At 44.1% G+C, this 14,267-nt stretch overlaps 1 protein-coding gene and 2 non-coding genes across 3 annotated transcripts; all 3 read left to right on the forward strand.

Annotated features, from left to right (window-relative positions):
• The first annotated feature begins 1,944 nt into the window (after positions 1-1,944).
• Positions 1,945-6,579, forward strand: HSPA8 (heat shock protein family A (Hsp70) member 8). The gene is made up of 9 exons (XM_003418204.4): positions 1,945-2,075; positions 2,762-2,971; positions 3,255-3,460; positions 3,664-3,816; positions 3,913-4,468; positions 4,676-4,878; positions 5,121-5,319; positions 5,542-5,774; positions 6,141-6,579. Exons 2-9 carry the CDS (start codon positions 2,767-2,769, stop codon positions 6,336-6,338), a joined length of 1,953 nt encoding a protein of 650 aa, XP_003418252.1. The 5' UTR covers positions 1,945-2,075; positions 2,762-2,766; the 3' UTR covers positions 6,339-6,579.
• On the forward strand, positions 4,519-4,605 carry LOC111752853 (small nucleolar RNA SNORD14). Its single transcript, XR_002787746.1, has one exon. It is a non-coding gene; the product is annotated as a small nucleolar RNA SNORD14 (small nucleolar RNA).
• LOC111752854 (small nucleolar RNA SNORD14) lies at positions 4,941-5,033 on the forward strand. The gene has a single exon (XR_002787747.1). It is a non-coding gene; the product is annotated as a small nucleolar RNA SNORD14 (small nucleolar RNA).
• Positions 6,580-14,267: the final 7,688 nt, after the last annotated feature.

Here is a 14,267-nt window from a genome sequence, read left to right on the forward strand (position 1 = left end):
GATACAGGGTGTAGTTCAGAGATTGTATTTGACAAACTGAGACTTCAGACTGTTGGGAAAAACAAATCACATTTATCAAAGGAAACTCAAAGAAGCCTCCCTCCCACAGACCACATCTCTCCGGAGTTCCAGTTGCATGCTCCTAGAAAGACAATTATACTATAGAATAATCACTTTAAAAAAATACAGAAAATCTGAAATCATAAGAGTTTAACATCGCTGGGCGTCATTTTTCTCCTAATACAGGGGTGAATAATACATATATCTCTGAGAATTGTTTTGATGATTATGTGCAATAAAAAAGAACTTTGTATGCTGCAACACACCACATGAAATTTACTGGAAGGTGAAGGGAAGATAAGTATATACCTCTGTGGATCTAAGCCAACAAAAGGTGACTAATATGAAAATTTTTCCTTCATGCGTCTCTCTGTAGGTTTTGCTCGGCTTTGACAAGGACAAGGTGTCCCGGTCATTGGAGAGCTTTATCCCCCCGCACTGTCTAGCGAATCCTCTAATTCGAGTTCTGTTAAGGTAACCTTAAAAAGTCTTTTCACCTCTGTGCCTACTTATCTATTACATAAAACCCTACCCTGCCAGTTGGAAAGGACACATTGGAAAGCGTTCAATGTACAGAGAGAGGCTCTTTGATGACTTAGGCCCAGAGCGTGCCACCAAGCGCGGCATTTAAAGCTGTTGATACCATCGTTTTACAGGCCAGCGCATTGTTTTCAACTCGTCTTTGCAGGTTCTACCGTTTAATTTTTGATAGACGTCAAAGCAGTAAAAACACTGCCTCGTGTTACTGAAAACACAAAAGGCTCAGGATGTCTAATAAAAGATGCAGAGCTTCTGGGACCTAGAATTTCTAACGCTTGGTTTACTTAGATGTTAAAAGCTTGCTATTCGCTATTTTCGTTTTTCACAAAATACGTAAAAGTGCAGAGCTTGGGCGAGTTGGGGAGCGGCTGAGCCAAGAGCCGAAATCAGTTCTCAGAGGCGATGGGGGAGGGGAAGATGAGCCCGGGCTCCGAGAACGGCCATTTATTTCCTGCACGGTCCAGACACAGAATCGGGCCCTGGAGTTCCTGAGAAATCAGGTGACTTAAACCTCTGAGCCGGAGGCTGCTGGCCTTCTGATTCTTAGTGAAAAGAGGGTCCTGGGGGCCTGCCGGCTAACCTGTCGCACCCCGCACAGAAGCAGAGGTAGGCCCCGCCGCGGGCTGGCGGCTCCCTCCAACCCCGGGTGAGGATGCCCCCGAACAAGTTACCCTACGAGAGCCCTAAGGCCGGAACCTTCACCCCAGCCACCCAGGCCACTCCGACCCCAAAGCCACACGCTAGCTACGAAATGTGGGTACGTGAGTCCTGGGAGAAGCTACAGAGTCGTTTTCCCTGCCGGGGTGGAGAGAATGCGGATTCGGGCGGGGGAGGGGCGCAACAACCTTCGCGGACATTTTGTCCTCGCTCCACTTCCGTCTTCTCTCACCGGCTTGCGGCGCCCAGACCCCTCCCTTCAGGCCCTGCGCTCTTCCTCCCTGGGTTGCACGCATCCAAGATCGCGGCTAGGGCTGGTATCATTGGTTGGTTCCAGGTGTACCCGCCCCTTGTCTCCTTTTTCCTTCCGTCGGCTCCCGCCCGCGTGGTGCAGGGGCGCATGCGCAAAGGCGAGTGGCCGTCCCCTCCCCCCGCTTCCGCCGGGGGTGACTGAGGACTCCCGCGCGCGGGCTCTCTCGAACCCCACCCTCCCTTTCCCCGGGGCCGTTCCGAGAGCGGGGGCAAGAATGAAAGTTCCAGAACGCTGCGGTGAGTGCGTCACGGGGAGGCGGGGTGAGGCGGGGCGGGAGGGGTGAGGCCGGATGGGTGGAGCCGGTTAGCCATTGGGTCTTGTAGAGGTGGCTGGGCGTCCATTGGTCAAGGTAGCTATGATGGGCAGTCGTTAGGGGCGGGCCTTTCTGGAAGGTTCTGAGACAGGGTATAAGAGATAGGGTGGCGGGCGGAAACCGGTCTCATTGAACGGGCGGCAGGGCTGCGGACTGTGATTGTTTTGTCAACTAGCCGGGACCTGCTCTGAGGTAAGACTTTGCGCTTCTAAGGCTTTGTGACTGTTGAGGGAGGTGCAGTCGGACGCAGGCGGAGAGCATCTGCTGCAGTCAGAGGTTTCTGAGCATCTGAGGTAGTGATTGTGGTTGAGCTTTCTACCCAGATCAGGCGGTTTCTACCTTTAATTCTAGCTGGGGTGGCGGCGCCCTCCGTTGGAGACGGAAGGACGGGCTTGTCATGGCGGGGCGGCGCCTTCCCAGCTCCGGGTCCAGGGACTGACCGCGTGGTGGGGGTTGCTGCTTCCGCTTTCGGGGCGGGGAGCGGAGCCAGGGCTTTAAGGATCCGGCGTCCGACTCCTTGGTTAATCCGGCTTCTTCTAAGTTCTGAGAGGAAAGTCGCTGGCTGGCACCCAGGATGGGGGGCTTCCCGGAGATGGGGTGTAGGGAGCGGCTACATTCCCTCTCGGAGCTGAGACCACGTGCTCGGCAATGTCGCAGACCCTCAGCAGATGGCTCCTCCAGCCTCGGGGTGCTCTGCGGCCGTTGGCACGGCAACCTCAACTGCGGCAGTACTTGGCCTGAGCCTTTCCACGTGGCTCACTGGACCGGGGCAAGGTTTAGAGGGGGGATTAGTCCTAAGTCATATTCTAGAGCTCGGTTGAAGGGTTTTGAAAGTGCTGAATAGGTTTGTTTCAAAACGACGGTATTTTTTTTTCCAGCAATCATGTCTAAGGGACCTGCAGTTGGCATTGATCTTGGCACAACCTACTCCTGTGTGGGTGTCTTCCAGCACGGGAAAGTGGAGATAATTGCAAATGATCAGGGCAACCGAACCACCCCAAGCTATGTTGCTTTTACTGATACCGAACGATTGATTGGTGATGCCGCAAAGAATCAAGTTGCAATGAATCCCACCAACACAGTTTTTGGTGAGCTTTTTAAATATTTTCAAATGCATGCATTGGAGAGGTCTGGAGAGGATGTAGTTAACTTGAAAGGTGTCCTAAGTTTTTTGTAAAGTATAAAGCAGCCGAAAAAGCCTTGAAAAATCGGGAAGTCAATTTAAAAAGGTTGAACGTATTTGATATTTCAGTGATCTGTATGATTATGGGTAGATGTGAAATCTCAATCTGTAGAAAATATTTGAGCTGATAAATTTGTTGGCAATAAGGAGTTGTGAATAATGAATTTGGGTTTTGATATCTTACCCAGATGCCAAACGTCTGATTGGACGAAGGTTTGATGATGCTGTTGTCCAGTCTGATATGAAGCATTGGCCCTTTGTGGTGGTGAATGATGCAGGCAGGCCCAAGGTCCAAGTGGAATACAAGGGAGAGACCAAAAGTTTTTATCCAGAGGAAGTGTCATCTATGGTTTTGACAAAGATGAAGGAAATTGCAGAAGCCTACCTTGGAAAGGTGAGTCTGCATCACTGCAGAGTTTCTAGGTCATGCACACCTTGGGGCAAATACCAGATGTTGTGATGCATAGTTGGCCACAGAACCATGCTATCCTTAATTTTGAGTCCCTGTTAGAGTAGACTAAGGGAGTGTTGGCATGACAGCGCTTAAAATGAACCAGATACAATAGTTTGGTTTTGATTTTTTTTCCCCCCTGTTAGACTGTTACCAATGCCGTGGTCACTGTACCGGCCTACTTTAACGACTCTCAGCGTCAGGCTACCAAAGATGCTGGAACCATTGCTGGCCTCAATGTGCTGAGAATCATCAATGAGCCAACTGCTGCTGCTATTGCTTATGGTTTAGACAAAAAGGTAAGTGGCATTTGGGATGCAAATCCAAGGTCGGTTAATTTGTGAGCTGTTACCATCTTCTAAATGGAAGACGACAAATTACTGATTTAATTGCAGGTTGGTGCTGAAAGAAATGTGCTGATCTTTGATTTGGGAGGTGGCACTTTTGATGTGTCAATCCTCACTATTGAAGATGGAATCTTTGAGGTCAAATCTACAGCTGGAGACACCCACTTAGGTGGAGAAGACTTTGACAACAGAATGGTGAACCATTTTATTGCTGAATTCAAACGCAAGCATAAGAAGGACATCAGCGAGAACAAGAGGGCTGTTCGTCGCCTCCGCACTGCTTGTGAACGTGCAAAGCGCACTCTATCTTCCAGCACCCAGGCCAGTATTGAGATTGATTCTCTTTATGAAGGAATCGACTTCTATACCTCTATTACCCGTGCCCGGTTTGAAGAATTGAATGCTGACCTATTCCGTGGCACCCTGGACCCTGTGGAGAAAGCCCTTAGGGATGCCAAGCTAGACAAGTCACAGATCCATGACATTGTCCTGGTGGGTGGTTCTACTCGTATTCCCAAGATTCAGAAACTCCTTCAGGATTTCTTCAATGGAAAAGAACTGAACAAGAGCATCAATCCTGATGAGGCTGTTGCTTACGGTGCAGGTAATCAAATGATTTTAACAAGTCATTAAAGAAACCTAACCCTAACTGATTCGCTGTGATGATTGATTCCTAAACATTCGTAGTTTCCACCAAAAGCTTGGCTAATGATGGTCCAACTTCCTTGGATGTCTGAGCGATAACATCTCTTAGTAAGATGAGACTTGGGTTATGGCTGTTATTGTTTTAACAGTAACGTTGTCTTTTTAGCTGTCCAGGCAGCCATCTTATCTGGAGACAAATCTGAAAATGTTCAAGATTTGTTGCTTTTGGATGTCACTCCTCTTTCCCTTGGTATCGAAACTGCTGGTGGAGTCATGACTGTCCTCATCAAGCGCAATACTACCATTCCTACAAAGCAGACACAGACCTTCACGACCTACTCTGACAACCAGCCTGGCGTGCTCATTCAGGTTTGTTCCTTAGTCTTTTTGGTTAGATGTCAAATAAAATTGGGAAGACTTGCCCCCCACCCCCGCTATGATGATTGATTCCAGAACCATTCGTAGTTTCCACCAGAAGTCTTAAGACTTATGTTGGCCAGTTCCTTCCTTGGATGTCTGAGCGACCAGTCTTCCATGATTGAGCTTATGTGAAAGTAGAACTAGCATAGCAACCTTAAATCCGTTGCAATTTCTCCTTTTCTTCTACTAAGGTTTATGAAGGCGAACGTGCCATGACCAAAGACAACAACCTGCTTGGCAAGTTTGAACTCACTGGCATACCTCCTGCCCCCCGTGGTGTTCCTCAGATTGAGGTCACTTTTGATATTGATGCCAACGGTATTCTTAATGTTTCTGCTGTGGATAAGAGTACTGGAAAAGAGAACAAGATTACCATAACTAATGACAAGGGTAAGTCTGGACACAGTAGAAAGTCTATAGCACTGCGGTGTGGACTTAAGAAAAGCAGATGCTGGTAAAAGGGCTGCAGTGGTATTAGATAACACTGTCCAGGATATTAACCTAAAGTTACTACTGTTAGTAGCTGGTGAAGCCGAAGGGGTTGTAGTTTGCAGGTTATAGGTAACTGAGTTTTTAAGACCTTTATTTAAAATGCGCTTAATAATTTCATAGGCCGTTTGAGTAAAGAAGACATTGAGCGGATGGTCCAGGAAGCTGAGAAGTACAAAGCTGAGGATGAGAAACAGAGGGACAAGGTGTCTTCTAAGAATTCACTTGAATCCTACGCTTTCAACATGAAGGCAACAGTGGAAGATGAAAAACTTCAAGGCAAGATCAGTGATGAGGACAAGCAGAAGATTCTAGACAAGTGCAATGAAATAATCAACTGGCTTGACAAGAACCAGGTTTGTAACTTCAAGGAGGTTTTTTTTTTTTTTTTTTTTTTTTTTGGTTTAAGGTAAATTGGGGGGTGTTAGCGTGTCTCAACACAGCCTGGTATGAGTTTGACATTGGTAAGGTCGCAGTGATGAACGGTCCAAACATTCGCGGTTTCCACCAGAACTTGACTTGTGTTGGCATTCCTTCCTTGGATGTCTGAGTGACCCAGATTTCATAGAAAAGATCTTTTAGTGTGGCATAGTTTTGTGCTCTAGTATCAGTTCTAGGTTCCTAATTTTAAAAAGTCAGCTTTTACCAGGCTACCTCTAAGGAATGTTCAAACTATTTTAAAGCAACTGTTGGCAAAGAATTTTTTTTTTTTTCTCCTGCAGACGGCAGAGAAGGAAGAATTTGAACATCAGCAGAAAGAGCTGGAGAAAGTCTGCAACCCCATCATTACCAAGTTGTACCAGAGTGCTGGAGGGATGCCTGGAGGCATGCCTGGAGGAATGCCTGGGGGCTTCCCTGGTGGTGGAGCTCCTCCATCCGGTGGTGCCTCTTCTGGACCCACCATTGAGGAAGTTGATTAGGCTGATCTCTGAGCGGAGATACTTGAGCATTGTTCCACAGTAAAAAAGAATTGAAGGGCCCAAATTTGTAGTACATACAGTGGCAGTTTTAAACATTGTACTGCTATGCTAAGTTTCTGGGTATTCTCAATACTTGAATATGGGATATGCTTAGGGGAAAGGAAGTCAACACTGCACTTTATTAGCACTGTATTGTAAGTGGAAAATGCAATGTCTTAAATAAAACTGTATTTAAAATTGGCACCATATAGTTGTCTCACTCCATGATTCAAAGGAGCAGTAGGTAGTATTTGGTTCCTGTGGTTGAATTATCTCTGCTAGTCTAAGCATTATGAAACTCTTAGGACAGAGTGGTTCAATTTTATTTCCAAAAGCTACTAAAGCATCTGGGTTGTCAGTAGCTAGGAAAGGCGTTAATACTAAGGCAAACAGTGGGGAAGGCATTTGGTTGTAGGTTGGAGCTAAGGGAATCTCTTCCAGTGATCTGAGCTGTTGATGTGATGAAGGAGGGGTTAGGAAAGAGGACTCAAACCTAACCTAGTTCATTGAACAAATGTTTAAAGTTTCACGGAGGTTCATTTTGATTAAGGGGTGTGGGGGGAATAGTTGGCTGCACCTATCAGTGGAAGGAGGGTGTAAAAGTGGTTTTAATTAAATGGAGAGTCCCTTGAAATCCCTGACCGAGGTTTTCATAGATAGGGTTTTACCGTTGTCAGTAATACAGTCCTTCAGATTTCCTTCTTTGTCATCTGGGTGGCAACTGGCAGTAGAGAGCTGGCTGTACAGTGGGATGAACTTTGGTGAGGGCCTAGCTTAGATTGAACTCTTGGATTCAAGGGCTTGGCATGGGAAACTTACTGAGCGTTCGCATGGTTCAAATCTTTAGCTCCTGACCTATTCAAACTCAAGGTTAGGGAGTCAACATTATTCTGAGTAGGTCTGGCTCCCGGACAGGATCTTAGTGCCACTGGTTTGGGCTTACGTTCCTCAAGTGTTCCACGTCACACCGTAAAAGCTGTCCATTAGCTTGTGACTGAAGGATTTAGGATGACTAGATGATGGCAATGGGTTTTTTTAGGTTTACTAGCCCTGGTGGTGCTAACCTGCCACCTGGTGGCCACTGTGTGATAAGATGCATTATGTCACAAGCCCAGAAGTTCTCTACTCTCAAGGAACTGTTTGGCCCAACTAGGATTAGATGAATTCAAGGACATTCCCCAGTTATAACACGAATCTAATAGAGCACTGTAGCCTGGTTAACAACCAAGCAGCTGTCCACAGAAGTTGTAATTATTTTGTTTTTTGGAGGGGTAATTGAAGTATATCGACAGTTAAGCAGAAGTGTTTTAGGTCCTTGCAGAGATAGGGCTGTGTCCGCCTTTGTCAGTGTCTAATGTTGACAAGTGGTGGATGATCCCTTTGCGGGGGCCACCCTTTCAGAACACCCAGGGGTGGGAATTCTGAGTCGTTTTTACCATTTTGTTTGGTAGCAGAATCTGATCTGGGCTTTACCTGTTTTTGTTACTACATGTTTTCTGAACTGGAACAGACCATTTGACTTTGAGACCACAGCACAAGTGAAAGGAGTATTTCTTTACTTTATCCATCTCTGTCAGAAATAATATAGACTCTTGCTAAGAAAATTGAGAATTAGATGTGACAATGAGTGGAAAACTATTAGCACAATGCCTGGCTCATTGGAAGTGGTAGCTGTTGAAAATTTTTCAACTTTAAAGTTACGGTTAGATCTATGAACTAGAGGGGTAAAAAAGGCAGCATCTTCCTTACTAAGATGGGAAAAAAATGCCTTGCGGGGCTCTGGGTGGAAAAGAATTGCGGCTGGAGTGGGGATGGTAAGAGTTTCTTGCTGTGTTTTTTCGGTAGTTACTTAATCTGACCAAAAAGCCTGTTTACGGATGAAATCGAACCTCAGGTTAAACAATCTCAAAGTTACACAGCAAGTGAAGGGACCCAAAGCATTCAAGTTCTTTCAAGTTCTGGTAGATTTGACTGCAAAACGTGCTTTTCCTTGTACGTCACATGGCAAGAGTGAAGCTCGTTTCAGCATAGAGCATTTGGAGTTTTTGAGCAAATTTTTTAAAAATCAAGGATGTTTTGTAACCTATTCTCAGCACGCAGGTATTACGTGCTTATTAACTTGTCCCAGTTTTATCTGAGATTTACATTTGGGTTTATTGTCGTCTTGGCATTCTTCAGTACTTCAATTGTATTCATATTCACGGGCTTAACCTTTGCAAGTGAAAATTTTAAGTAGTCTGGAGAGGTGCAGGTTCCTGGTGACTCATTAACTTCTGTTTTGCTTTATGTTTATAAATAACTAGGCTCCTGCTGTAGGCTGAGCCCTCATTGAGGATCCCTCCCCCCCCACCAAAAAAAATAGCAGTCAATTCCACCTCATAGCAAGGCTATAGGACAGAGGACTGCCCAGTAGAAGCCAACTGCCACATCTTTTTGTGGAGTGGCTAGTGAGTCTGAACTTAAGCAGAGAGCTTAACCACTGTGCTACCAGGGGTCCTTACAGAATGACGTTACCAAACCAGTTGCTGTCAAGGCGATTGTGACTGAGCAACTTTCAGGACAGCAGAACTGTCCCATGGGGTTTCCAAGGAGAGGCTGGTAAATTCGAACTGGTGACCTTTTGGTTAGTAGCCAAGATCTTAATCACTACACTGCTAGGGCCCCACTCAAAATGACGTAAGAAAGTGTAAAATGGCAGGATTGTGGGAATAATCCTGGAAAGGAAGATTTATCATAAATTGTTTCTTGGGGAAAGCTTAGAGGAAGAGGTGGAGAAAGGGATGGTAGGGCCACTAGCTACCACTTTCCATTCAGTTACGGTTGACAAATGAATTTCAGTTCTCCTTCGATTCTTTCAACAACCTTAAGAAGGAAAGCATATGGGTTGGTTGGACATTCATAGATCTGTAGTGCAAATAGAACAAAAGGGAAGCCGTGACGACAAAAGTGGTTTCACTTCTGCATGAAGTATGGTAAACAGGTTGTCACGATGGTTGGTTCTCAGATTCCGTACATGGCACCACCAGATCGGGAAGGGGTGCAAAAAATTCATGGCTCTTCAGCTCCCACGTCCGGGAGTTACGTGTGGGTTTCTGCAGAACTTATTTAGCAGGACGTGACTGTGTTTTAAGGTGTATTTTTATTACTATAGCTCTCAAGTTTTCACTCAATAATTACTACATTTTTAAATTGCAAAGGGAGTGATTTCCATCTCTAAAGCAATGAAATTATTCCCAACATTATGTAGTTAAAATGTAATACAAATGACAATACCTGCAAAACAGCCCTTCACTCAAACTACTTGTTCAGAGCCTGCAATGTTCCAAGGAAAAGTGGCCTTGTGGATTCACTCAAACAATATTTGTTCAGAGCCTGTGATGTTTTCATAGGAAAAGTGGCCTTGTGGATTCTGTGAAGGTGACATAGACCTTTGTTGTGCCTCAGATGGTCACTTGGAAAAAAAAGGTTGAGCCTTTTTCTTTTCTGTAAAAGCTTACATGCTGGTGTAAGGACATCTTTGCCCACTAGATGGCAGTAACTTTTATAAAATGACCACTATGGTAGCTGGGACTTTGTTAAAGTTTGTGCTTTTTTTTTTTTTTCCCTGTGTCACTAACTGCATACCATGAAGCATAGCAAATACTGAGGTAAGAAGTTGGCCTCAAATTTCCACGTTCACGTTCCATGCAAAACATTTGTGGATGAGCAAGTGCTCTGCTGGGGTGTATGGTTTGAGTAGAAATCTCAAGGTACCTGTTACGACAGTATAGCCAGAGCTCTGGAGCTAAACCAAACCCATTGCCGTCAGGTCGACTTCAACTCATGATGACTCCATCTGTTACAGAGTAGAACTGCTCCATAGGATTTCCTTTTTTTGTTGTATAGTTTTATTGGTGTTAATATACACAGCAAAACATACACAAATTCTACAGTTTCTACATGTACAATTTAGTGATACTGATTGCATTTTTTTAAGTTGTGCAACTATTTTCGCCCTCCTTTCTCAGTTCCTCTCCTACTGTCATAAACTCACTGCCCCCTAAGGTTCGTATCTAATCTTTTGAGTTGCTGTTGTGAATTCGATCCCATCTAGATAGATCTTAAAAGAGCAGAATGCTCAAGACAGACATTCTTTACTAGTTAAACTATTGTTTGGTTTTAAGAAAACTGGAGAAATATTTGGTTTAAGGTTTAAAGATTATGTCAGGGCAGTAGTTTCAGAAGTTCATCCAGCCTCCATGACTTCAGAAATGCTGGAATCTATGAGAATTTAAAATTCTGTTCTGCATTTTTCAGCTTTTGCTCAGGATTTCCTATAGAATCTTTGATCAAAATGTTCAGTGATGGTAGCCAGACACTATCCAGTTTGCCTGATCTCATGGCAAAGGAGGCAGGGTGTTCATGAAACAATTAGCTACATGTTTCATGATCTCCTTTTCCTGCCTCTCCTCCCTCTTGCTCCAGGAGAATAGACCAATTGTTGTGCCTTGGATGGTCACTTGAAAACTTTTAAGACCCCAAACACTAGTCAACTAAGTGGGAGGTAGAACAGAAGCACTAAACATACTTTTAGCTGGGATGACCCATGAAGCCATGACCCTAAACCTCCAAACCAAGGAACCAAATCCCACGAACTGTTTGGCTGTGCCTCAGTAGCCTCTGTCTCACTTTCATCCTTGCAAATATAACTCACACAATTTTTGCAAATTCAACTTTTTACAGCCGTACAACTTACTGACAGTACTTAAAATAATTGGCTATGCAATGCTACCCTTATTGCAATTTTTCTATCGCTGTAAGCTGAAACTCGGTACTCCATAAGCAATAATTCCCCTTTTTCCCCTTCTTCGAGCCCCTCATAACCACTAATGAAATTTGTTCTCTATACATTCACCTGCTGGTCTTTTTATATAAGTGAGGTCATATAATATTTGTCCTTTTGTGATTGACATTTCACTGAGCATAACGTCTTTAAGCTCCATCCGTATTGCAGCATATATCAAGACTTCATTTTTCCTACTGGCTGAGTAGTAGTCCGTTGTATATATGTACCACATTTCATTTACCCGTTCATCTGTCGATGGGCATTTAGGTTGTTTCCACTTTTGGCTATTGTGAATAGTGCTGCAATGAACATTGGTGCACAAGTCTCTTGAGTCTGCTTTCAAGGCCTTCTGGGCATATACTTAGGAGTGAAATCGCCGGGTTCTATAGGGTTTTCTTGGCTGTAATCTTTATGGAAGCAGGTTTCCGAGCCTTTGTTCTGCAGCACTGTAGGGTGGGTTTGGACTGCTAACTTTAGTAATCCAGCACAAACTGCCACCGAGTGACCTGAGAGCTTTGGGAAATAGGAAGGACAAAAAGCTTAATGAGAAGAGAAAATAGCCTTTTCTGCTCCAGTTGTGCTAGTTTAAGTCCCATATTATTTCCCTCCTCCCTCCGAATGTCTTCTGAGAATTTCACCATACTTGGGTGAAATGCATGAATTCCTTACCAAATTTGCCCAAGAATGCAGAAACATCCACATACTCCTATATTCCCTGGCACATAGAAGCACGTAACAGTTACCAAAAAATAAGAAGAGATGGAACAGGCACCTGAGAGGGTCGTGGTAGAATGTACTCCCTTTGGGATTTGTGATGGTTTATCAAATATGTCATGGCTCTTGGAGGGTTGGGAAGGTGGCTGGCTGGATGAGCTCAGGCTCCTTGCAGATCTCACTAGAGTTAAACCTTGCAGAGTTGGGGACCCAACATTAGCGTTGCATGAGATAAGGAGAAAAGGATCAAGCCTGCAGCACCTCTGGCCAAATGAAAGGTGGCAATAACAGAACTGCTGGGGTCTTTAATTGGGTTAAAAGGGTCATCTGATGTCTTTAGAGTGCCCCTGAAATCCGGGCAACATATGGAGTGAGTGGGCTGAGCAGAGGCAGTGCAGCTAGTCTGCAATATGAGAGGATAGTCAGGGCCTGCCTGGAGCAGTGGGGCCTGTCCTAGGAAGCTAAGAAGCACAGAACATTCAGAGAACACAGCCAGCCCCAGAGCCATGTGAAACCAAAAAAACCAAACTCATTGCCACCTAGTTGACTCCAACTCATAGTGACTCTATGAGACAAAGTAGAACTGCCCCATAGAGTTTCCAAGGAGCGGCTGGTGGATTCGAGCTGCTGATCTTCTGGTTAGCAGCCAAGCTCTTAACCTCTATGCCACCAGAGCTCCAGAGCCTTATGAAAGAGGTTGCAAATCTTCTTGACCTTAGATTAGGCAAGGGTTTCTTAAATATGACTCCAAAAGAACAACCAACAACAAAAAATAGATAAATTGATGTGTTTATTCTTAATGACAACAAAATTAAAAAAAAAAAAGTGAAAAAAGACAACCCATGGAATTGAAGAAAATATTTTCAAATCATATATCTGATAAGGAGCTGGTATCCAGAATATAAAAAGAACTGTTACAACTCAATAATAAAAAGAGAACCCAATTTAAAAAATGGGTGAGGGATCTGAATAGACATTTCTCCAAAGAAGTGCCAGTAAACATGCTCAACATCATGAGTCATTAGGGTAACAAACTCAAAACCACTATGAGATATCACTTCTCACTCACTGGAATGGCTAAAACAAAAAAGGTAGACAAGAATCAGTCTTGACATTACCAAGTGTCATGGATTGAATTATGTCACCCAAAAATGTATGTCAGCTTGACTAGTCTATGATTCCCCTGTATTGTGTGGTTGTGTACCATGTAGTCATCTGATGTGATTTTCCTATGTGTTGTAAACCCTACCTCTATGATGTTAATAAGGTGGGATTAGTGGCAGTTATGTTAATGAGGCAGGAATCAATCTACAAGATAGGCTTTATTTTAAGTCAGTCTCTTTTGAGATACAAAACAGAGAAGCAGAGACGTGGAGGGGAGGGGAACTTCATACCACCAAGAAGTAAGCACCGGGAGCATAGCATGTCCTTTGGACCTGGGTTCTCTGTGCTGAGAAGCTCCTCGACCAGGGAAGACTGATGACAAGGACCTTCACCCAGAGCCGACGAGAGAGAAAGCCTTCCCCCGGACCTGGCACCCTGAATTAGGACTTCTAGCCTCTGAAACTGTGAAAGAATAAATTTCTCTTAGTTAAAACCATGCACGTGTGGTATTTCTGTTACGGCAGCACTAGATAACTAAGACACCAAGGATGTGAATATGTGGAACTCTCATACACTGCTGGCAGAAATGTAAAATGGTGCAGCCACCTTAGAAGACAGCAGGATTATTCTTTGAAAAGTTAAACAGAATTAAGATATGATCCAGGAATTCCAATTCTAGAATTGAGAGTTAAATGAAAACATACATCCAACAAAAACTAGTACATTGATGTTCTTAGCAGCATTATTCATAATAGCCAAAAAGTGGCAACAACCCAAACGTCCATGAAATGATGAATGCATAAACAAAATGTGGTGTATCCACACAATGGAATATTATTCAGCCATAAAGAAGAATGAAATACTGCTACATGCTACAACATGGATGAAAATTGTAAGTATTATGTTAAGAGAAAGAAGCCAGTCACAAGAGACCAAGTTTTGTATGATTCCATTTAAATGAAGTGTCCAGGATAGGGAAATCTATAGAGACAGAAAGTCAGTTGGTGGTTGCCTAGAGCCAGAGGTGGGAAGTTCAGGAAGAAATGGAGAGTGGCTGATAAGGGGTATGAGTTTTGTTTTGGGTGACTAAAATGTTATAAAATTCATTGTGATATTGTGATGGTTAAAGTTGTGTGTCAACTTGACTGGGCCATGATTCTCAGTGGTTTGGCAGTTTGGCAGCTATGTAATGATGTAATCACCTCCATAATGAGCTCTGATGTAATGTAATCACTTCCATGACGAGG

This window comes from Loxodonta africana, chromosome 15 (genome assembly GCF_030014295.1).
Source record: "Loxodonta africana isolate mLoxAfr1 chromosome 15, mLoxAfr1.hap2, whole genome shotgun sequence".
Lineage (NCBI taxonomy): Eukaryota > Metazoa > Chordata > Mammalia > Proboscidea > Elephantidae > Loxodonta > Loxodonta africana.